The 25,752-nt window shown below is 45.4% G+C and overlaps 1 protein-coding gene across 1 annotated transcript; it reads right to left on the bottom strand.

Moving 5' to 3' along the window:
- Positions 1-1,458: 1,458 nt before the first annotated feature.
- Positions 1,459-25,443, bottom strand: LOC126133437 (uncharacterized). Its single transcript, XM_049915187.1, has 2 exons — positions 25,231-25,443; positions 1,459-2,082 (listed from the first exon to the last, which is right to left on the bottom strand). Exons 1-2 carry the CDS (start codon positions 25,441-25,443, stop codon positions 1,459-1,461), a joined length of 837 nt encoding a protein of 278 aa, XP_049771144.1.
- Positions 25,444-25,752: the final 309 nt, after the last annotated feature.

Raw genomic sequence — 25,752 nt, 5'->3', positions numbered from 1 at the left:
AACGCAGCTTTTCTTCACTAGTTTGTCAAATTATTTGACAGTTTGAGTCTTTGTTCAAGTGTTTCACAAACCTAGAGAGAGAGAAATTTTAATCGACAGCGGATTTCCAAGCTGTCAGCCGTTGATTGTGCTGATGTTTCGTCCCAAATATTTAGTGAGAAAGAGGTTTTCTCACTTTTTTGTGAGTTTCCACAATTGTGGAAACTATGATCAATAGAGTATATGGATAAAAACAAAAGAGCTTTGGGAATTACCAAAATGGTTGAGGTGTTGCTCCTTTTCTAACTATATATTACGCAGGAAGACATCAAGAAGAAAATCAATATTCTATGCGCAATAGAGTGCAGTAAAATAAGAAAAACAAATCGAAGCTCTCTGGTTCTTTCAGAGATGTATATACGTTCCCAAATTGTGGTGTTTTAATGAACTATATTTATGTTTTCATGAGTATATTTATCTCCCAATTTCAACATTCCCTGGACCAAAATATTATTTTATTCCTTCTTCTTCTTCTTCTTCTTCTTCTTTATACACAGTAATAAAATCGATGCAAGAAATGCTTTGTCGGCATTGGTAGGCATCTCCACTGTTCAAGGGCGCCATTAGTAGGTGGCAAGAGGGGGGGAGGGGGGGCAACCATCCCCTCCCCTTCTCCACTCCCCCGGGCGCTCAGGGAAAGGAGAAAAATATAGCGCGAGCAGGTGTTTTTCCTTCAAGTATACCATTTAAAAGGGTGTATTATGAACGCCCTTGCCACTAGTGTCAAAGAACAGTGTGACAGCTGTTTCAAAAGTAAAGTAAATTTGACAAACGTTGCCGGTACGTCGGTGCACTTGTTTGACAAACCATTCGAAAGCCATCATTTAAACTGATAAACAAGTTTGATCGTTTACAGGGGCTTCAGGTGCCAGAATTGCGGGAGGAAGGAGGGACTTGTTCCTCCCGCAGGCTCCTCACCCCGTGGCGGTCTATGTGGGAGGTGGGCTTGCCAGCGTCGCTCCGCACAACTCGCTCTGGCGATCACCCGACGCGCATTTAGCACACTGTAGTCGACTGAAAGATCGATCGTGTAAAGGGGCCATAATTTTCGTAACGACGCCAAACTGAATATCATTCTTTTGGCCTCAGTCCGTTCTGCTACTCCCATCGAGCAATGCACCGAGTGTTCTCTCGGAGTGCGCGATCAGTAGATGCAGTGCAAGGGATCGGGCGAGACTTCATTAGAGCTGGCTGTTCGCGTGCCCGTTGAAGGGCGGCCGAACGGCTACGGGCACAGACGAGCAGGGTCTGCCAGACTGCAGATACGCGTGCGGTAACGCTGGCGACCCGTAATCTGTGCGACAGTTCTGCACCGGCCAAACAGACGCGGACGGGGTCGGTCAACTGGTTCCTTCTGGTGGGTAGCTTATAATGGCTGCGCCTGCCCCCAGCAGAGCCCGTAGCGTCGGAGCAGCCCGCTTAGAGCGTGGAGACGGCCGTGGGCCGGCTGTAGATGTCGACGACAGAAAAGGGGGGTGGCGGCTCGCGCCCGTGCTCCAACCGGCACAGCGCGATGGAGCCGCCGGCGCCCATCTCGTCGTCCAGGCTGTCGGCGTCGTAGTCGTCGGCGACGTCGCCCTCGACGTCGTAGTCGTCGGCAGCGTCGGGGTCTGCGTCGGCGGCGTCTTCGGCGTCGGTGTGCGGGCGGTCCGGCTCCTCGGGGCGGCCGCCGCCGCAGCAGGTGGGCTGGTGGCGCGGCTGAGTGTCGAGCACGACGGCCATCTCGGCGCGGAGGCGCGCGTCCAGCCAGGCCAGCAGCAGCGCGTTGTAGCAGGCGGAGCGCGCCGCGGCGGCCTGCGTGGCCGCGTAGGCCAGCGACGCGTAGGGCCAGGCGGCGAGCGCGGGCCGCGCCAGGCGCAGCGCCGCGTGCGGCAGCCACGACAGCAGCAGCGCCGACGACAGCGCCATCAGCGCCGCCGCCGTGCGCCGCACGCGCTCCGGCTCGGCGCACCGCCGCAGCGGCCACGGCGACAGCGGCGGCCGCGGCCGGGGCCGCGACTCGGGCGACGACGGCGACGCCGCCGCGCTCCACTGCTGCTGCTCCTGCGGCCGCCGCCCAAGTATACACACAAGTGGTAACGAGTACACTTATGCCACATACGTAGGTTACTTTTAAAAGACTGCACTACATGATACATTACTGGCCATTAAAATTGCTACACCACGAAGATGACGTGCTGCAGCCGCGAAAATTAACCGACAGGAAGAATATGCTGTGATTGCAAATGATTAGCTTTTCAGAGCATTCACACAAGGTTGGCGCCGGTGGCGACACCTACAACGTGCTGACATGAGAAAAGTTTCCAACCGATTTCTCATACACAAACAGCAGGTGACCGGCGTTGCCTGGAGAAAGGTTGTTGTGATGCCTCGCGTAAGGAGGAGAAATGCGTACCATCACGTTTCCGACTTATAGCCTATCGCGATTGCGGTTTATCGTATCGCGACATTGCTGCTCGCGTTGGTCGAGATCCAATGACTCTTAGCAGAATATGGAATCGGTGGCTTCAGGAGGGTAATACGGAACGCCGTGCTGGATCCCATCCGCATGGCTGTAACGGATCGTGCAGCCACGTCTCGATCCCTGACTCAACAGATGGGGACGTTTGCAAGTCAACAACCATCTACACGAACAGTTCGTCGACGTTTGCAGCAGCATGGACTACAGCTCGGAGACCGTGGCTGCGGTTACCCTTGACGCTTCATCACAGACAGGAGTGCCTGCGATGGTGTACTCGACGACGAACCTGGGTGCACGAATGGCAATACCTCATGTTTTCGGGTGAATTCAGGTTCTGTTTACAACATCATGATGGTCGCATCCGTGTTTGGCGACATCGCGGTGAACGCACATTGGAAGCATGTATTCGTCATCGCCATACTGGCGTGTCACCCGGCGTGATGGTATAGGGTGCCATTGGTTACACGTCTCGGTCACCTCTTGTTTGCATTGACGGCACTTTGAACAGTCGACGTTACATTTCAGATGTGTTACGACCCGTGGCTCTACCCGTCATTCGATACCTGCGAAACCCTACATTTCAGCAGGATAATGCACGACCGCATGTTGCAGGTCCTGTACGGGCCTTTCTGGATACAGAAAATGTTCGACTGCTGCCCTGGCCAGCACATTCTCCAGATCTCTCACCAATTGAAAACGTCTGGTCAATGGTGGCCGAGCAACTGGCTCGTCACAATACACCAGTCACTACTCTTGATGAACTGTGGTATCGTGTTGAAGCTGCATGTTCAGCTGTACCTGTACACGCCATCCAAGCTCTGTTTGACTCAATGCCCTGGCGTATCAAGGCCGTTATTACGGCCAGAGGTGGTTGTTCAGAGTACTGATTTCTCAGGATCTATGCAGCCAAATTGCGTGAAAATGTAATCACATGTCAGTTCTAGTATAATATATTTTTCCAATGAATACCCGTTTATCATCTGCATTTCTTTTTGGTGTAGTAATTTTATGGCCAGTAGTGTATTAATTGATTTGAAGAATATAACACGAAATGTGATATTATATACACAAAGATTATATATACAAAGATTATATATATATATTATGTATATTATATATTATATATACAAAGATTATATATACAAAAAGATATTTACTCTTTGACTTTTGAACTGTATCCCATTTGTGAAACTGTCTTTATTGCTTAATATGTCCTACATAATACGATTCAACGTAATGAATACTATGCTTATACCATCCTCAATGTGTTTAATCCGTACTTCCATACAAGCCAGTTGCCTTTTAGCCACTGAGCGTCAGGCTATATTGTAGCTTCTGAGACGCTTGAAGACTTACAACGACGATGTCATTTAAATGCTGTACCACAGAGAGACGCTGCTCCTTTACATGTGTGATAGGGTAGGTTTTTAGTAAGACTGGATCTCATTATGATATGCGAGCGTATCTGCTGGTGACAGGCACGCACACGAGGACAAAAATGGCTCTGAGCACTATGGGACTCAACATCTTAGGTCATAAGTCCCCTAGAACTTAGAACTACTTAAACCTAACCAACCTAAGGACATCACACACACCCATGCCCGAGGCAGGATTCGAACCTGCGACCGTAGCAGTCCCGCGGTTCCGGACTGCAGCGCCAGAACCGCACGGCCACCGCGGCCAGCACACGAGGACAGATGACTTTCTTGGACCTACAAATATTATGAAATTTGCGCTGCGCCCAATTAGAAAGTGGTTATTTTCTTTCTTAGTCGAGTTAGTATGTTTGTTACTCCTTTACGGTGAAGCATCTGGACGGATTTGGATGAACTTTGGAATGGATCTAGCTTATGTTGTGAATTAACACGTAGACTGCCTTTTATTCCTAAAAAAAAGAAAAACCTCACCGTATCCGTGGGATGGTCAACGTGATAACTGTTCACATGGGATGGGTAATATTACTAAAAAGGCATCCATGAAAGTTAACTATCAAATAAACGCATTTAATTTTGCATAGAGATATTGGCGCCAAAGAATCATCAATAAAAATTATTCATCAAATATCTGGTGAGGTGACAACCTACATGTCAGTGAATACAGTGATGACCAGAGATGATGCAACTACATAAAGTGCAGAGTCTCTAAACTCATTGTAGCTGACGGCTGTGCCATCCCAGAAGTTGGAGCTGAACATGGGTGTTCCTGTCATACTGATACATAACCTGGATCCACCAAGATTGTACAATGGCACCAGTTTAAACGTTATGGAGCTGAGAAGGCGCATCCTGCAGGCCATTGTCACGACAAGTGGAGCCAAAAGAGAGACTTTATTGGTACCATGAATTTCTACCATCCATACAAACTTGGGTTTCCAGTTCAAATGCTTGCAGTTCCCTTTGAAACTGGCCTTCTCGATCACTATAAATAAAAGCCAAGGACAACGTTAGCCGGCCAGAGTGACCGTGCGGTTCTAGGCGCTACAGTCTGGAATCGAGCGACCGCTACGGTCACAGGTTCGAATCCTGCCTCGGGCATGGATGTGTGTGATGTCCTTAGGTTAGTTAGGTTTAATTAGTTCTAAGTTCTAGGCGACTGATGACCTCAGAAGTTAAGTCGCATAGTGCTTAGAGCCATTTGAACCATTTTTGACAAACGTTAAAAGTGAGAGGTATTCATCTGGACACGCCATGGTTTTCGCATGGACAGCTCTACGTTGGCTACTCGTGTGTGTAGAGAGCCAGAAATCTTAACATGTGTGCAGAGAACAAGAAGTCTCAGAACCTTGTTTACAGAGACGTAATACAGTAGATTTCTGGCTCTCCATTTACACAAAGACAATTATGATCTTTTCCGTGCTAGGCATGTTGCAGATATAGTAAAATTATTTACTCTCTTTCGTGGCAAAAGTTTTTAATTCACTACTCGGTCATATAAAATTTTTTTCTTTAAGTTAACGAGTGAGTTATGAGCGACATGTATTCTGCTGGCGTCTCTCACCGTCTTAAAATTTGAGTCTCCGCCCCCCTTCGCGCGGTTTGCTGGGCCGCAAGTGGATAACTTTTGTGATGGCACATAGATGTGAACAGTGAGTTTCGGCATTAACATTTCTTTATAAATAACTGTTTACCCGCATTTAACACCTGGGGGCGCAACTAGTTCTATATAAAAGACTTACGAGTCGTCTTAGATTGTATCTCGAAGAAAACGATTTATTGACATATAGTCAGCACGGATTCAGAAAATATCGTTCTTTTGAAACACAACTAGCTCTCATTAAGTAATATGTCCTATCGACAGGGGATGTCAAATTGATTCCATATTTTTAGATTTCCAGAAGGCCTTCGACACCGTTCCTCACAAGCGTTTTCTAACCAAACTGCGTGCCTACGGAGTATCGCCTCAGTTGTGCGGCTGGATTCGTGATTTCCTGTCAGAAAGGTCACAGTTCGTAGTAATAGACGGAAAGTCATCGAATAAACCAGAAGTAATATCCGGCGTTCCCCAAGGAAGTATTATAGGCCCTCTATTGTTCCTGATCTATATTAACGACATAGGAGACAATCTGAGTAGCCGTCTTAGATTGTTTGCAGATGATGCTGTCATTTACCGTCTTGTAAAGTCATCAGATCACCAAAATGAATTGCAAAATGATTTAGATATCGGTTTGGTGCGAAAAGTGGCAATTGACCCTGAATAAAAAAAAGTGCGAAGTTATTTACATGAGTACTACGATAAGTCACACAAATCTGAGGTCTGTAAATTCAACTAAATACTTAGGGATTACAATTAGAAATAACCTAAATTAGAACGATCACATAGATAATATTGTGGGTAATGCAAACCAAAGACTGCGATTCATTGGCAGAAGACTTAGAAGGTGCAACAGGTCAACCAAAGAGACTGCTCACACTACGCTTGTCCGCCCTATTCTGGAGTACTGCTGTGCAGTGTGAGATCCGCATCAGGTGGGATTGACGGATGACATCGAATAAGTACAAAGAAGGGCAGCTCGTTTAGTATTATCACGAAATAGGGGAGATAGTGTCATAGGCATGATACGTGAATTGGAGTGGCAATCATTAAAACAAAGGCGTTTTTCGTTGCGACGGGATCTTCTCATGAAATTTCAATCACCAGTTTTCTCCTCCGATTGCGAAAACATTCTGTTGCCTCCCACCTACATAGGGAGAAATGATCATCACGATAAAATAAGAGAAATCAGGGCTCATACAGAAAAATTTAAGTGCTCGTTTTTCCTGCGTGCCGTTCGAGAGTGGAACGCTAGAGAGACAGCATGAAGGTGGTTCATTGAACCCTCTGCCAGGCACTTTATTGTGAATAGCAGAGTAATCACGTAGATGTAGATGTAGAAGTAGATTGTTTCCAAATGATGCTGCCGTTTACCCTCTAGTCATCAGAAGATCAAAACGTGTTGAAAACTAATTACACAGTGTTGTGTAAATAGTTTCCAATTCATTTTGCAATTCAAATCTGTCTCCGGCAGAACTTGTGTGAGGCCGGCCGGAGTGGCCGTGCGGTTCTAGGCGCTACAGTCTGGAACCGAGCGACCGCTACGGTCGCAGGTTCGAATCCTGCCTCGGGCATGGATGTGTGTGATTTCCTTAGGTTAGTTAGGTTTAATTAGTTCTAAGTTCTAGGCGACTGTTGACCTCAGAAGTTAAGTCGCATAGTGCTCAGAGCAATTAGAACTTGTGTGAGACCAGCTCGGGCATCAGCTCCGTCCAAGTGTCAATATCCGAGATATCAAGGACCAGTTACAACAGCTGTGGGCCAGTTTGCCTCCGGAGATCATACCGTTCCCAAACGAATCGGTGCATGTATCCAAGCCAGAGGGAGTGCAACGCCATTTTGATAAGAGGGCTCATGCTCCCAAGTATTTTGTCAATTTGACTTGATTTTGTAATCACTCAAATGTTGAAACGTTCTCCCTCAACTCGTGAAATTTCCTTTCGTTTCCTCCTCCCCTTCTCGGTCCCTCACCTTTTTTTGTCAGTCAGCATAAATAATTAGTGGTCACAGCTAATAGCAACTTAAATTGGAATAATCATATAGAAAATGTTATGGGTAAGGCGAAGCTGAGACTGCGTTTTATAGACAGAACACGTACAAGATGCAACAAATCCAGCAAAGAGATTGTCTATACTACACATGTCCATCCTCTTCAAGAGTATTGCCGCGCGGTTATGTATCTTCACGAGGTAGAGGACTGACGGAGGGCACTGAAAAAGTTCAGAGAAGGGCAGCTCGTTTTGTATTATTGAGAAACAGGGTAGAGAGTGTCACGGATACGATAAGCGAGCAGGGGAGGCAATCATTAAAACAAAGGCGTTTTTCCTTGTGCTGAGATCTTCTCACTAATTTTTAAACACTAAGTTTATATTCTGAATACGAAAATATTTTGTTGACTTCCACCCACATGGGAGAAATGACCTTAGTAATAAAATAAGAGAAATCAGAGCTCGCACGGAAAAATTTAGGAGTACTATTCGAGAGTGGAATGGTGGAGAAATAGTCCGAAAGTGGTTCTACGAACCCACTGCCAACACTTAGTTGTAAACTGCTGAGTAATGACATAGATGTAGATCAGCGCCGTTGGCTCAGGAGCAGCAGCAAACGCAGCAGTGTAATACTGCAGATGTTACGTACACAAAGCAGTGTGAAAGTGTCGTAGGGCAAGCGACAGGGTGAGGCAAAGGACAATGACTACTCACCCTCTAAAGGTGGTCCCAGTACGCCTGAAGATTTTCCAGATGGCATCACAGACTTTTTACAAGGAAAAATTTCAGAGGAGATACTTCGAAACAAGTTAGCCAATTAGTTAAGACACACAAATGGGCTTTGTTTCAAGACAAACATAAGGGCAGGCTTAAGGGGATACAGACAGAGAATCCACGCTTACGCGATCACCTTTCCAAAAATGATGCTCCGGTGTTATAAGGACACGTTGAACTATTAGAAGAAGTAGTTACAGTATGAAGAACGAAGTGAGCAATGCGGCCTTTAGATTTGCGGCTGTAGCCGCATACCAAAAGCAGATTTCGACAACAGCTGTCAAGAGCCAACAGTCGTTCAACAAGAAAATAAAATGCATAAGACTAGTGGACAATGAAGACACCAGGGGAGTAAAAAATAAATTGCCACCTGCTACAAGCCACAGGGAGGATAAAATCACAATGAAATCGATCATGGCAGCTAACAGCGTCACCATTGTTGAAACAGAAGATGAAAAAGGTTGAAAAAAACTACAGGTAAAGGCAGAAGAGGAAAGTGATCTCGAAGAAGCGGCGCAGGCTCCCACTCACGGTATAAAGTGTTTCAATAGATATCACAAATGAAGACCTGTTAGATGAGACCAGTTAGCCCCACGGTCAGCTCTTTAGAGAATCGAAGTCCCATTTTGACAACAGCTTCAAACAACCGATTACTTTACGAGTGAGTTAATGCACCGAGCGAGGTGGCCCAGTGGTTAGCACACTGGACTCGCATTCGGGAGGACGACGGTTCAATTCCGCGTCCGGCCATCCTGATTTAGGTTTTCCGTGATTTCCCTAAATCGCTCCAGGCAAATGCCGGGATGGTTCCTTTGAAAGGGCACGGCCGACTTCCTTCCCCGTCCTTCCCTAATCCGATGAGACCGATGATCTCGTAGTTTGGTCTCTTCCCCCAAACAACCCAAACCCTGAGTTAATGCGTCAAATATTTGACGTTAAGCATGTAAAATCTTTATGGTTGAAGACGCAAAACCCTAACTAAGTTGGTTTCATTAGTTTCGGATTATTCATCCATAGACTAATGAAAAAGTCAAAACCAAAACTATTAAATTTCGGTCATGCAGCCGCGCAAATAAAATTTCTTCCACTAATGCATCGTCCGGCCATCTTCAAAGTTAAGTCGCAAGAAAAGTTGAAAATGTACATGGTAAAGGTAGTGTTTGTCCTACAAAATATGATTTTGTAGATATCTTCGGTTTTACAGGTGGAAACTGTCCACAAAATGTGTCACGTATGGAGTTGGTAGTAAAGAAGTCTTACCACACGAACAACGTAAATGTAGTAGACGATAAACTTTTTTTCCTTTCATTATTTTGCGGGAGTGCCAACGAGGAAAAGTTCTGAAAAGGTTTGAAATTATATGTTAAGTTTGTTGAGATATATACACAGTTTCTAACTTTAATACTTGACTTGTTGTATTAAACCTTTAACGTAAGGCTATACCACATAATGGGTAGCATATAACAGAGTTTTAAATTTTTAAATCCGTTCAGTAATTATAGGAAACACTGAAAACCACATTTTTGTAGTCCCTGGAAGCTGTCAGATAGGCAACTTGCTACTGGGAGTGAGTGACAGTTTTATCCTGTGCCAGTTTTATCCTGTGTTGTATTGCAGCACCATCAATTAGACGAGAAGGAGCAGTTGTAAGGGGGGGGGGGTCCAAAAGTGTCTGGCAACATATTCTCGTCTTATTACTGATTCTACTAATCACAGGACATAGAGGTTTTGTGCCTGTTTGTATAGACTGGGGTTCGAACTTCAGATACGCCCCAGAATGTTACTGTGCAGCTGCTGTGCAAACTATGCAGCACCTGACGAAAAGTGTCCGATACTAAAATTTCCTGGTGGATCAAATGAACTGCATTTGGTGACACCAAGATCTGTGGACTCCTTAAGAGACCTAGATATTCAGTTATAAAATTTGTGTGTGTTTGTTTATATTACATATTTTAAGTATATTTTACCATTTATATACGAAGTACTTAAATACGTCCTTAAGAGACCTAGATATTCAGTTATAAAATTTTTGTGTGTTTGTTTATATTATATATTTTATGTATATTTTACCATTTATATACGAAGTACTTAAATACGAATAAAAATGACCATGTAAGCCATAGCAATAATGCGAAAGAGTAATAGTAATATAGATTTATGAACTGAATCTATCAAAGAATCTTTCTAAAAGTGAATTTAGTGGTGAGGTGAAAATTAGATTTAAAATGGGCTAAAGGCTTCAGTGCACTAAATGTCGCGAGTTATTTAATAGTTATCTTAATGGAATTGTTAGCTCTGTTCCAGTGCTTGAAGAAAATAATAATGAATTAAAGAGGGTCTGCCTTCTTGCAAGCACAATTTTTTGTTTTGTTTAGTCCCCGAACATGTTCGACTACAATTGTGTCATCTCCAGTGCGTTTTTTGTCTATGTTTCCGAAATATATACATACAAAATTTGTGTCGCTTAGGAATACCGTTGTCTACATTCGCGCAGCGAATACATTTAATTTATTTCATAACGGCTTTAGTCGCCGCACTGCCTCTTCCTTTGGAAATGCATGCGTGTCCGAAGGAACTTTGGATCGTAATTCGGAATAACACAGGCATTGCAAAATAGTACGACTCAAATTGTCGCCGTGGTCTGTTGTAATTCATAGCAGCACAACAAAATGGGCGATCCATCCCCTTCAGAGTCCAGTTGTGACAGTTTCGGCGATAATGTCAGCGATCGGGAATACCTCGGGCCAGCATGTAAAACGATCAATGCCTGTAAGGCAGTAGGTGTATCCTCCCAGCGGTGGAAGAGGTCCAACGAGGTCTAGATAGAGATGTCTATGATTCGGAGGAAGAAACACGCTAAGAGGCGACCTAAAGTGCCGGCAAACTTTATTCTGTCCACAGGCCACATACTGTCACACACATCGCTTGCACTCTTTGTCCATGTGTGGTCAGACAAAAGCTCGCTTCGTCATGTTGGTATTGGCTCGTACTGTAGGGTGCGACAAGTTGTGTAAAGAGGCAACTGTCAGTTGTGAAAGTTAGTAGTCACAAACGGTCGCAGTTTGTTAGTGGCAACGTCACAATACAGTTGACGGTGGCAACGTAATGTGGCGAAGCTGTAGGTCTGATCGTTGCACCAACAAATCTCGCAGCACGCTATCTGATTGTCGCACTGCAGCGAAAGCTTCAAAATCAACTGCATCAGTGATCGCTTCGAGCCGGGAGAGAGCATCAGCTGGCACATTCAGTTCTTCTTCAGTGTGAACAATACTGGTAACGAACTGTCCTATACAGTCGAAATATCACAGCTAACGTGGTGACGCTTTCTACGGACGCTTGAGGAAAGCGTATATTAGTGGCTTGTGATCTTTGATGAGAGTGAACTGCTGTCCTTCCAGCAGCATAAGCATCATACATTTCGCTCTCATAGGTGGACCAATTCTGTTGAGATACCGATATCGTTTTACTGAAAAAGACTAAGGGCTGCCAGTGCTCGTCTACGTATTTGGTGTTGCAGTGTAGCACTGATTTAGTGGCAGATACGTTGACCATCAGGGCGAGATGCACCTACAGAACTGGATGCGCTAACAGTGTATCTTCCGCGATTTTAATCTTCAGCTTGGTAAATGCCAGCTCGGCTTCATTATTGGACTAAAGTTTTTCCTTCGGCTTCGGCGAACAATGCAAGAAATTATTCGGTGGTGCAGCTAGTAGGGCATGATTGCGGACAAACCGATGGTAAAAATTGGTTATACCAAGAAATCATCATAATTACAACTTAACTGTCGTAGGCTGCAGAAAATTAAGCAGAGCTTCTGCTTTCTCTTGTGGTGGCCGTATGCCTTGCACATTGATCGTACAGCCCAGGAACTGAACTTCAGCTGCTCTGAAGAGGCTCTTTAATGGACTAATGAGCAGGCCACGTACACGTGGATGAGTGACGATCTGTGTAAGTCTGACAGGTGTTCTGCCTTGACCAGGATGCCATCGATAACCACATAACAATAGTCTGAGTCGTGTGTGATTTCATTCGGGAACCACTGAAATGTTTGGGCAGCATTTCAAAGTCCGAAAGGGATTCGGACAAATGCAAACATACGACGCTCTTAGCAACGTCATCCGGTGCCACAGTCATCTGGTAGAATGCGCGAGCTAAGTCTAACGTAGGAAAGATGTTCTTACCATGGAAACTGAACGGAAAATCTTCAATATGTGGTACTAGAATTCGATCTGGAAGGGTTGTGGCATTGAGCCGTCTATAGTCGTCACGTGGACACCATCCATTATTTTTCTTCGGGACCACATATGGTGGAGACGACCAACTACTACTCGACAGGCAGAAGATTTCTTGTGCGAGCATGAACGAGAATTCCTGCTTCACTATCTTCAGTTTCTGGGATGTCAAGCGGTGTGGTTGGCATGGAGTAGTGGTCCACGTGTAGTCAGAGTATGGAACATCGAGTGCTGCACAGGTGCTAGTGTGGGAGTCTGGCACGTGACTCTGGGAAGTGCCTGCGGAGCTCTATGAAAGGAGAATCGCCGGTAATCATCCATACTGTTGTGTCTCCCAAACAACACACTCACCCTTGGCTCGCTAGGTTGGTAGCAGTGTCAACAAGGTGTAGGTGATGGAGGTCAGGCGGAGTCCATATAATCCGCTCCGAGAAGAGGGTACGCCACGTCTGTTACGATAAACTGCCATTCAAATTTGTCCCGAAGTGTAAGGTCGACACTAATGTGACACGAGCATACACTGCGATCGTAGATCCATTGGCGGCGAAAAGATGACAATCATCGCAATTGTAACGCGGCAGATGGGCAGATGGATAGACTCACATGCCAGAACCGGTGTCTACCAAAAACCGTAACTTTGTGCCAAGTTCCTTTTCAGACAGTCGACGGCTGCTGTCAGAAGAGCCAATGGCCGTCATCACTGACTTCCTGCTGAGTTTCCCCGTTCGCACAGCGGGCTACTCTTACCACGTGTCGGAACCACACCGTCAGTGGTATCAGCAGACTTTTGCTAATGAAGGGGAGTGGCTGCGCTTTCCTAGTGGGTGATTGTGACGGGATTGGCGATTGGTAGTCCGGATGCATAATGCAGCAACTTGCACGGTGAGCTCGGCAACCTGTACTTGTAGCTCGGAGAGGTTGTTATCTGCCTAAGGCTGTGGGCAAACTGTTGTGAAGCATGTTGACGGATACATTTCTGCTATGCAATCCGCGGTTTACTCGATTACATCTAGATCACTGGTTGCACACTGTACGTACCTTCTGTACTTCGGGTAACAGGCGCGATAACCCAATTTCTTCAGAATGTCGCTCCTGACTGCGTTACTCACTAATACAGGGTGTTACAAAAAGGTACGGCCAAACTTTCAGGAAACATTCCTCACACACAAATAAAGAAAAGATGTTATGTGGACATGTGTCTGGCAACACTTAATTTCCATGTTAGAGCTCATTTTAGTTTCGTCAGTATGTACTGTACTTCCTCGATTCACCGCCAATTGGCCCAATTGAAGGAAGGTAATGTTGACTTCGGTGCTTGTGTTGACATGCGACTCATTGCTCTACAGTACTAACATCAAGCACATCAGTACGTATCATCAACATGTTAGTGTTCATCACGAACGTGGTTTTGCAGTCAGTGCAATGTTTACAAATGCGGAGTTGGCAGATGCCCATTTGATGTATTGATTAGCACGGGGCAATAGCCGTGGCGCGGTACGTTTGTATCGAGACAGATTTCCAGAACGAAGGTGTCCCGACAGGAAGACGTTCGAAGCAATTGATCGGCGTCTTAGGGAGCACGGAACATTCCAGCCTACGACTCGCGACTGGGGAAGACCTAGAACGACGAGGACACCTGCAACGGACGTGGCAATTCTTCGTGCAGTTGACGATAACCCTAATGTCAGCGTCAGAGAAGTTGCTGCTGTACAAGGTAACGTTGACCACGTCACTGTATGGAGAGTGCTACAGGGGAACCAGTTGTTTCCGTACCATGTACAGCGTGTGCAGGCACTATCAGCAGCTGATTGGCCTCCAAGGGTACACTTCTGCGAATGGTTCATCCAACAATCTGTCAATCCTCATTTCAGTGCAAATGTTCTCTTTACGGATGAGGCTTCATTCCAACGTGATCAAATTGTAAATTTTCACAATCAACATGTGTGGGCTGACGAGAATCCGAACGCAATTGTGTAATCACGTCATCAGCACAGATTTTCTGTGAACGTTTGGGCAGGCATTGTTGGTGATGTCTTGATTGGGCCCCATGCTCTTCCACCTACGCTCAATGGAGCACGTTATCATGATTTCATACGGGATACTCTACCTGTGCTGCTAGAACATGTGCCTTTACAAGTACGACACAACATGTGGTTCATGCACGATGGAGCTCCTGCACATTTCAGTCGAAGTGTTCGTACGCTTCTCAACAACAGATTCGGTGACCGATGGATTGGTAGAGGCGGACCAATTCCATGGCCTCCACCTTCTCCTGACCTCAACCCTCTTGACTTTCATTTATGGGGGCATTTGAAAGCTCTTGTCTACGCAACCCCGGTACCAAATGTAGAGACTCTTCGTGCTCGTATTGTGGACGGCTGTGATACAATACGCCATTCTCCAGGGCTGCATCAGCGCATCAGGGATTCCATGCGACGGAGGGTGGATGCATGTATCCTCGCTAACGGAGGAAATTTTGAACATTTCCTGTAACAAAGTGTTTGAAGTCACGCCGGTACATTCTGTTGTTGTGTGTTTCCATTCCCTGATTAATGTGATTTGAAGAGAAGTAATAAAATGAGCCCTAACATGGAAAGTAAGCGTTTCCGGACACATGTCCACATAACATATTTTCTTTCTTTGTGTGTGAGGAATGTTTCCTGAAAGTTTGGCCGTACCTTTTTGTAACACCCTGTATAAGCAATCGGTGCAGTAGATGCGATCGTCTACCTCTTCAGTTCGGAGTACTTCTCCAACCTTTTCGCCTCGGACTGTGAGAGCCGGGTAATAGGGCGCTGTTGATGGTTATGTAACGATCAGTACTCGCTGGTGACGCCAGAATGTCTTGCACGTCTGTTGACATATCGTCATTGAGGGCAGCAACTACATAACTGCACTTCGTGTCGTCTACGGTTATGTGCGCCAGTTCAAACTGACATTCTAGTTCGGTCGCAGGTTCGAATCCTGCCTCGGGCATGGATGTGTGTGATGTCCTTAGGTTAGTTAGGTTTAAGTAGTTCTAAGTTCTGGGGGACTAATGACCGCAGCAGTTAAGTCCCATAGTGCTCAGAGCCATTTGAATCATTTGACTTTCTAGTTGCGCAAAACACAGCACGGCATTCTGTTACCAAAAAGGTGGCGGTTTTACTGTCACGTGATTAATTTTTGCGCAATTAGACAAGTCTACAGTTGGCGGTGGGTCTGACACTATGGAGTTATGGTGAAGTGGGACGCGGAAGATACGCGACGCGGTTGAGGCGGATGTTCGTGCTTAGCGCGATGCGGCACGATGCGAAGCCGTGGTGACCGTCGAATTTCACACCAGTGACCATCAGAGATTACTCCGGGTTCACCAGTTTTTACGGGACTAGATGAATTAACTTTACTGCAACATAAAGAGTAAATTCTAACCCATATGACTCTGTTTAAAAACAAGGAGAAATTTTAAGTCAGCTGCGCCGAAGATGGTTCAAATGGCTCTGAGCATTATGGGACTTAACAGCTGTGGTCATCAGTCCCCTAGAACTTAGAACTACTTAAACCTAACTAACCCAAGGACAACGCACACATCCATGCCCGAGGCAGCATTCGAACCTGCGACCGTAGCGGTCGCGTGGTTACAGACTGAAGCGCCTAGAACCGCTCGGCCAGCACGGCCGGCTTGACGAAGATAGTAATTAAAAGTAATAATCACTTGTGCGTAGCATTACATTGCACGTAACACTGCACTTCAGCGTTTTAAGAATCATGAAAGAAGGTTGTTCACGCGGAAAAGATCTAGAGACACCGGAAGGTTTCAGATTGATTATAAAATGGTAAGACAGAGATTTCGGATCCAGAAGATAAACTATAAGACGTTGCCAGGGGCAGATGTGGACTCTGACCACATTTTATTGGTTATAAACTACAGACTAAAACAGAAGAAACTACAAAAATGTAGGAAATTAAGGAAACAGGACCTGGATAATGTGAAAGAACCAGACATTGTTGAGAGTTTGAGAAGCAGTATGAGGCAACGATTGACTGAAACTGGGAAAATGAATCAATATAGGATGAATGGGTAGCTTTCGGAGACAACGAAGCCAGTAAAAGATCAAATAGGTACAAGGACAATACCCCGTAGAAATTCTTGGATATCACAAGAGATTCTGAATTTAATTGATGAAAGGAGAAAATATAAAAATGAAGCAATCGAGATCGGATACAAACGTCTAAAATTTGAGACTGACAGGAAGTGCAAAATGGTTAAGCAGGAATGGCTAGAGTACAAATGTAGGGATTTAGATGCATATCTCACTAGGGCAAAGACGGATACCGCGTACAGGAAAATTGAAGAGGCCTTTGGAGAAAACAGAAGCAGGCTGGAAAATCAATACTAGGCAAAGAAGGAAAGCTGAAAGGTGGAAGAGTGTATCGAGGAGCCATATGACTGAGATGAACCTAAAGGCAATGTTATAGAAGCGAACGTAGGTGAAGGGAGATGGGAGATAAGATACTGTGAGAAGAGCTTGACAAAGCATTGAAATACTTAAGTCGAAACAAGGGCTCTGGAGTAGGCGACATTTTCTCAGAACGTCTGACATCCTGATGGGAGCCACCCATCACATAGCTACTCCTGTTGGTGTGGCTAGGGCCTCCCGTCGGGTAGACCGGTCGCCTGGTGCAAGTCTTCTTAGTTGACGCCACTTCGGTGACTTGCTCATCGACGAGGATTAAATGATGATGAACACAGCAACACAACACCCAGTCCCTGAGGGCAGAAAATCTCCGACGCAGCCGGGAATCGAACCCGTGCCTCTTAGCACAGCATTCAGCAGCGCTGACCACTCAGCTATCGAGACGGATTTGAGAGGTACATGAGACGGAAGAAATACCCTCATACTTAAAGAATAATGTAATAATTTCAATTACGAAGCAAGCAGACGCTGACAGGTGTGAATCTTACCGAACTATCAGTTTATTAAGTCATAGTTGCAAAATACTAAGACGAACTCTTTACAGAAGAATGAAAAACTAGTAGAGGTCGGCCTCAGGGAAGATCAGTTTGAATTCTGTAGAAATGTGTAAGGCAATACTGACCCTGCGACTTCTCTTACAGAGGTAAAACAAAGGGAGGGATGGCTATTTACAATTTTTGGAGAAACCAGATGCCAGTTATAAGAAGGGCATGAAATAGAAGCGGTGGTTCATAAGGGAGTGAGACAGGGTTGTAGCGTATCCCTAATGTTATTCAATCTGTACACTAAGCAAGCAGTAAAAGAAAAAAAAAGAACTTTGAGGTTTACGCATGATATTGTAATTCTGTCAGATACAGCAAAGGACTTGGAAGTGCAATTGAACGGAATGAACAGTCTCTTCAAAGGAGCATGCAGTATTACATTACTGGCCATTAAATTTAATAGCTACACCACGAAGAAATGCAGATGCTAAACGGGTATTCATTGGACAAATATATTATACTAGAACTGACATGTGATTACATTTTCACGCAATTTGGCTGCATAGATCCTGAGAAATCAGTACTCTGAACAACCACCTCAGGCCGTAATAACGGCCTTGATACGCCAGGGCATTGAGTCAAACAGAGCTTGGATGGCGTGTACAGGTACAGCTGAACATGCAGCTTCAACACGATACCACAGTTCATCAAGAGTAGTGACTGGTGTATTGTGACGAGCCAGTTGCTCGGCCATCATTGACCAGACGTTTTCAATTGGTGAGAGATCTGGAGAATGTGCTGGCCAGGGCAGCAGTCGAACATTTCTGTATCCAGAAAGGCCCGTACAGGACCTGCAACATGCGGTCGTGCATTATCCTGCTGAAATGTAGGGTTTCGCAGGTATCGAATGACGGGTAGAGCCACGGGTCGTAACACATCTGAAATGTAACGTCGACTGTTCAAAGTGCCGTCAATGCAAACAAGAGGTGACCGAGACGTGTAACCAATGGCACCCTATACCATCACACCAACTGATACGCCAGTACGGCGATGACGAGTACACGCTTCCAATGTGCGTTCACCGCGATGTCGCCAAACACGGATGCGACCATCATGATGCTGTAAACAGAACCTGGATTCATCCGAAAAAATGACGTTTTGCCATTCGTGCACCTAGGTTCGTCGTTGAGTACACCATCGCAGGCGCTCCTGTCCGTGATGCAGCGTAAAGGGTAATCGCAGCCATGATCTCCGGGCTGATAATCCATGCTGTTGGAAACGTCGTGGAAGTGTTCGTACAGATAGTTGTCTTGCAAACGTCCCCATCTGTTGACTCAGGGATCGAGACGTGGCTGCACGATCCGTTACAGATATGCGGATAAGATGCCTGTCATCTCGACTGCTAGTGATACGGGGCAGTTGGGATCCAGCACGGCGTTCCGTATTACACTCCTGAAGCCACCGATTCCATATTCTGCTAACAGTCATTGGATCTCGACCAACGCGAGCAGCAATGTCGCTATACGATAAACCGCAATCGCGATAGGCTACAATCCGACCTTTATCAAAGTCGGAAACGTGATGGTACGCATTTGTCCTCCTTACACGAGACATCACAAGAACGTTTCACCAGGCACCGCCGGTCAACTGCTGTTTGTGTATGATAAATCGGTTGGAAACCCTTATGTCAGCACGCTGTAAGTGTCGCCACCAGCGCCAATCTTGTGTGAATGCTCTGAAAAGCTTATCATTTGCATATCACAGTATCTTCTTCCTGTCGGTTAAATTTCGCATTTGGAGCACGTCATCTTCGTGGTGTAGCAATTTTAATGGCCAGTAGTGTAATAGTGTCCTGCTTGACAGAGTCATGTTGTTTAAATATCTGGGCGTAACATTGCAATGGGATATGAAATGGAACGAGCATGTGAGGACCGTGGTAAGGAAGGAGAATGGTCGACTTCGGTTTATTGGGAGAGTTTTGGGAAAGTGTAGTTCATCTGTATAGGAGACTGCACATAGGATGCTCGTGCGACCTGTCCTTGAGTACTGCTCGAGTATTTGGGCTCTGAACCAGGGCAAATTAAAGGTAGTCGTCGAAGCAATTCAGAGGTGGGCTGCTAGAATTGTTGCCTGTAGATTCGAACAACATACAAGTATTATGGAGTTGATTTGGGAACACAAATGGGAATCCCTGTAGGGAAGGAGACGCTCTTTTCGAGGAACACTATTGAGAAAATTTAGAGAAACTGCATTTGAAGCCGACTGCTGATTGATTTTACTGCGGCCAAGATACTTTTTGCGTAAGGACCATGGAGATAAGATACAAGAAATTAGGGCTCATACGGAGGCATATAGATAGTTGTTTTTGTTTCGCTCTGTTAGCGAAATAGGAAAGGAAATGTCTAGTAGTGGTGCAGGGGTAGCGTCCCTCTCGCACTGTACGGTGGCTTACGAAGTTTGTCTGCAGGTGTAGATCATCAATAAAAGCAAAACAAGGATAGTGGAACATAGTCTAATCCAATCAGTTGATGGTGAGGGAATTAGATTAGGAAACGAGGCATTTAAAGTAGTGGATGAGTTTTGTTATTTGAGCAATAAAATGACTGATGATGGTTGAAGTAGAAGGGATACAAAACACAGACTAGCAATCGCAACAAAAGCGTTTCTGAACATGAGAAATTTGTTAAAATCGAGTATAGATTTAAGTATTAGGAAGTATCTTCTGAAGGTATTTGTCTGGAGTGTAGCTTTGTATGGAAATGAAGCATGGACGTAGACATTTCAGGAAAGAAGAGAAAAGAACCTTTTGAAATGTGGTACTATAGAAGAATGCTGAAGATTAGATGAGTAGATCGCTTAGCTAGCGAATAGGTACTGAGTAGAATTGGGATGAGAACAAATTTGTGGCGGAACTTGACTAAAAGAAGGAATCGGTTGATAGGACTCAACGTCAGGCACCTAGGAATTATCAGTTTTGTATTGGAGGGAAATGTGTGTGTGTGTGTGTGTGTGTGTATGGGTTGGGGGGGGGGGGAGATAGAAAATAAATTGTAGAGGGAGACTAGGGATGAGTACAGTACGTAGGTTCGAAGTATGTAGGTTGCAATAGTTACTCGGAGATGTTAGGATTGCACAGGATAGAGCTGCGTGGAGATTAGCATCAAGCCAAGGAGAGCAGCATCAACCTAATATTCGGACTGAAGACCACTACACTACAACTTCTCTGTAAGCTACTGTAGAATGCATGGCGGAGGGTATTTTCTACTAATACTAATCTTCCCCTTAATTGATGCATGTGCAAATTCAGTGAGGAAAAAGACTGCTTATATGCCTCTGTGAGTGCTCTAATCTCCTTTATTTTGTCCTGACGGCTCTGATGTGAGAGGAACATTAGAAGCAGTAACACCAAATGTGGGTTTTCTAAACTTCCTCAACAATGTTTTACGAAAAGATTATCTTCTCTCCTAGGATCACATCCAAGTTCTTGGAGCATTTTGAAAAGACTATCACACTGTTCGAATTGATAGGCATGTATCTGAATTGCTCGGATGTCTTCCTCTAATCTGACGTAATGGAAATTCTGCACACTCAAGCAGTATTCAAGAATTGGTCTCACAAGTATAGACGTACCACACTTTCACAGAACTCTTCCAGTAAGCTACAGCCAGTCCTTCGCCTTTCCTACACCTGGCATAATGTGCTTGTTACATTTCAAATCACTTCGTAATGTTATGCACAAATATTTAAGTGATATGATTAATTCACGTTGAATACAGTAAACACTGTATTCGAACATTACAGGAATGTTTCTTCTACTCACAAGCATGAACTTACATTTATCTACATTTAAACTAAGTACCACACAGAAATTCATTCCAAGTGAACTTGAGTCCCCCTGTAGGCATTCGACGACAACATGTTCCCATATACAACAGTGTGACAGCAAACAGTTTCAGATTGCTGCCCAACCTAATCAAAGGACAGGCGTGAGTCTATCAAGCCTCCTTGGGGTAGTCCTGGTATTAACTTTGCCTCTAATGAATACCAGCCATCCAGGCCAATATACTGGGTTCTGTCAATGAAAACATCACCTTGCAGAGTGACTCATCTTTTTCTGACTGATTTCCAAACTTCCCTAAATCATTCTACTTGAGATTCTGGTCGGTTGATTGGTTGGATGATTAAAGGGACCAAACTACTAAGTCCCCATCAGTCCCTTTTTCCTCGAACAGTCAACAGTCAGTTCTACATGACTGTAGATCAGAGATAGCCTACAGCGCAAAACAAGAGGAAGAAAACTCGAAGATCTACGAAAGGACAACGAGAACGAGATAAAGGTCAAAAAGAAGAAAGGGAGACAGAGGAAGAAAGGAAGGCAAGGTGCCCCATCTAGGTAGCACTCGTAAGCCCCCGAGAGAGCAGAGTGCAACGAGGGGACATACATCCCATAGCGCCCTCCTCTTACCAGACTCCACCTAGAAAATATCTAGGAAAGACTAGCAACACGGACAGGGCAAGAGAAGCAGAGAGAGACAAAAGGTGACCTCAGCTAATAGGCGATATTTATTTTTTCAATCTGAAGTTGAAAGAGCTCTTATCACATATTGGCCATTCTTCTGTTACATTTTCTCAGCCCTCCTTAATCACCCTGCTTCACTTTTCTAGGTAATTAGACCCTGGAATTTGAAAGCTAATGTAAGTTTTAACTTTTGTGTCTGTCAGTCTGCTGTAAACCGGTAACTGGATATTTTATGCCTTTATTTGATCATTGCACGTATTCTGTAACATCATCAATCTAATTAAATTCATCTTTAACGCATTCGAAAGGAGATGGAAAATACTGGTATCCTACTATGTACAAATTTCAGTTTCATACTTTAAGATGATTGCTAGTGTCACTCAGATTTGGATTACATCTGCAGCTGATCATTCTTTTTTGGGAACCATTCATTTTTACTCGTTCACCGTTCATTTGTGCTTGGTATATTGTTCTTATGAAAAACTGAAAACTAGTAGTGTAAGTGACTGAAGGATGGAGGGCACCAAGAGGGGGCACTTGCCTCCCCCCTGGAGTATAGAGTTTTTATTCATTACAGAATTCTTACACACTTTTAGAAGTAATTTTTGTGATTCTGCAGAACCTCTCGTTTAGCCACCTGTAGCCTTGTGTGGCTGATATATGTAGGGTGGCGCACGGAAAACCGGCCCCGAGTACAGACTGCTCGCGAATTACGGACGATGTGTTGCCCGTTACGAGCAGATACAACAAAGAGACAAACATGTAATAATTAGGCAGTGAAGAAATAACAAGCTAATGCAAGCAACAATTGCGAAACAATCGATGACGATGTGTAGAGAGCTGGAGAAGAGAATATGAAAATCTCACGCGACGCGCATTGGCTATAGCTCATATAGTCTTGTAAACCTGTTGGTGGCTGTTTCCCAACTTAATAGACCACAAGTGTCTTGTATAAAATTCTTCGTTTCGACTTCCACTACATAGCTATGCTACGTTGTAAACAATAATCGTTTACACCCTATATATACTTCACGTTGTCTCTGAGTTCGTAGGCGAAGTAGAGACTTTATGGAAGCATAAAATAAAATGTGGTTTTGTCATATTTGCGTCACACGCTTATTAAAAATTAGCTTTTTATGTTGCATTATTAAAATTAATGCAGAAATAATAATAATAATTAAGTTCGCAGTAGTAAAGTTTTTGGTTTGAAAGCTCCTTCTCAACAAATGTTTTTGAGATAATAAGTAAATACGATTTTAAGGCAATCTATGTCTTTTCAAATGGATAGGCACCGCTTTTCCTACTGAGCCAAAATGACCCACAACCCACTTTTTTTTTTTCAAAGAAAGCAAACTAGCAGGTAATGCAAATTGGAAACAACCAAACTTAAAAATAATTAGAGCCTTCCTAAATGTAATGTTCTGATACACGAAAATAGTTTTATATGAATTTTCTTACACTAAAAATTAAGCAAATTATTGAAAGTTAGCTGCTAAATCAAGTCGATGAAACAAAAAATATATGAATAACAGAAAAAAAACTTGCCTTGTTATAAGTATGTCTTCTGCTGTTCGTCGATATAATGAAGTGAGCTGATATGCCCTTTTTTTACCTGAAAAGACGTACCTATTACATACAAAGTAATTTTTATGTAATTTACGTAAGTATAAAATACTTTTCGATTACCGGTCGTGGACGCTAAATAGCCAGAACCAAGTGCAAGAACAGTTTGGAACATATGTAAAATAGGCGAGCGCAGTGAATGAAACGAACAACCGGATGCTGAACTAACTAGGAGCCGTCGGCAGCGGAACTGAGACAGGTGGTCACGTGAAGAACGACGAGTGCGGCCTAGGGAGACCGAGACTGAGACGAGCACGCGACCGAGGCTGGAACGAGAACTGCCGAAGTGACCGCCGCGACCGAAGTGAACTAGTGAACTATGAACCGATAGTTCCTCGTTCCAGTGAACTGTAAGTAGACCGCCGCGACCGAAGTGAACTATGAACCGATCGTTCCTCGTTCCCGGGAACTATAAGTAGACCGCCGAGACCGAAGTGAACTATGAACCGATCGTTTTTTTTCCCTTTATTGTTATTTAAACACCTTACAGAAGGTGGGCTGGTAGCAGCATATTACGCTGCTCTTCAGCCTCAAGTTGGACAATGAAAATACAAAGGAGACACAGAAGATACGATACAAAGCGGTGGGCAAAAAACCGTAGACACAGAAACAAATAGCACGAAGCCGTTCACATTCGACGAGAAAAAACACTAAAAACTGTCGGCACGGCACACAATCACTGACGACTTCGACGGCACAGGTGAACGAAGGAGCGTGACGGCGAAGAACACTAAACACAATCATGGTGGCACACACACGAGAAACTGATGGCGACGATCTCCAGCGCGCGAATGTCCACTTAGCGTGTGCGAGTCCGGGGACCTGCCGAGGGGGGAGGAAGGGGGTGGAGGGGGGGAGAGGGGAGAACAAATATGCCAATGGCAGAGGATATGGTAGGAGGAATGGAGGTACAGGGGTAGGGGAAGCCCGGGGGAGGAGGGGAGAAAGGGAGGAGGGAGGGAAGGGGGAAAGAAGGGAGAGAGGGTGCCCATAGGAACAAACACATGAAGAGGGAGGGAGGATAAAAGTTGGTAGGAGGGGTAGATGGAGGGGAGGAGGGCATCATCAGGGAGGGGGAGCTGGCGGAAGCCACCTTGGGAGAGGGTAAGGAGGGTGGAGGGATGGAGAGCAGGTGGGACGTGGGAATACAGGCGCAGCAGCGGACGGGGGTGGGAGAGGACGTGGGCGACAAGTGGGCGAGGGGGATCGAATTTATGGGAGGTGTATAGGATCCGTATCCTGCGGATGGGCATAGCAGAGGATAGGGCGGATGAGGGATTTATAGGTGTGGAGGACGGTGGAGGGGTCCAGACCCCACGTAGGGCCAGAAAGGAGCTCGAGGAGACGGAGCCGTGAGCGTGCCTCGGCTCGGATTGTCCGGAGGTGGGGGGTCCAGGAGAGGCGGCCGATCGTTCCTCGTTCCCGGGAACTGTAAGTAGACCGCCGCGACCGAAGTGAACTATGAACCGATCGTTCCTTGGAATTCGTTCCTCGGTCCTTTCGTTCGTCTTGGTGAACCGTTCCTTTGCGCCCATTCGTTCGCGAACTACCCATCTCTAGTCGGCAGGCGACAGGCTACTGAGGGGCGGACTCGTAGATTCGCAGCGCGCAGGGTGTGACGCACCTCGAGGCGTGCGCGCACGGTGAGGCAGCAGGGGTAGACGACGGCGAGCGGGCCGCCCAGGACGGCGACCAGCATGGGCGTGGCGACGCGCTCGCCGTCCTCGTCCTGCGGCCGCCACGACCAGCAGCTGCCGCGGCCCTTGCCCTCCTCCATGGCGCCCATCTTCAGCACCGTCACCAGCGCCGCCACCACCCACAGCCCGATCTGCAACATCGCCGCCGCCAACTCATCACTGGCAAACTTTGACAGCTGTCTTTTTATCTACCCTGCCGGAAAAAAATTAGTAAACCCTTTTAGAGGTTTCCCATTCACTCAAGATTTATCGTTGCAACAGTGCATGTGGAGTACATGAAATGATTACATTCACAGATCAGTAGCACGAGCGGTTCTGAAGTACCAGGTGTCGACCCGCACTGAAACACCCATATTAGTACGTGGTGTACACTCCACGGGCGGCAATGTAGTCGCTGACCCTCGCATTACATCAGTGCATTCTAGTTTTTTCGGCAAACAGGGTTTCTA

This window comes from Schistocerca cancellata, chromosome 1 (genome assembly GCF_023864275.1).
Source record: "Schistocerca cancellata isolate TAMUIC-IGC-003103 chromosome 1, iqSchCanc2.1, whole genome shotgun sequence".
Lineage (NCBI taxonomy): Eukaryota > Metazoa > Arthropoda > Insecta > Orthoptera > Acrididae > Schistocerca > Schistocerca cancellata.
The sequence above is the reverse complement of the archived record's forward strand: the minus strand, read 5'-3'. Positions and strand labels throughout refer to the sequence as shown.

What these genes read in the sequence shown, in the direction of transcription:
- LOC126133437 (XM_049915187.1), bottom strand. Translation starts at nt 25,443, where the DNA reads ATGTTGCAGATCGGGCTGTGGGTGGTGGCGGCGCTGGTGACGGTGCTG. An exon ending in CCGTGCGCGCACGCCTCGAG is followed by an intron (nt 2,083 to 25,230) that starts GTGCGTCACACC and finishes CGGCGGCCGCAG; the next exon opens with GAGCAGCAGCAGTGGAGCGC.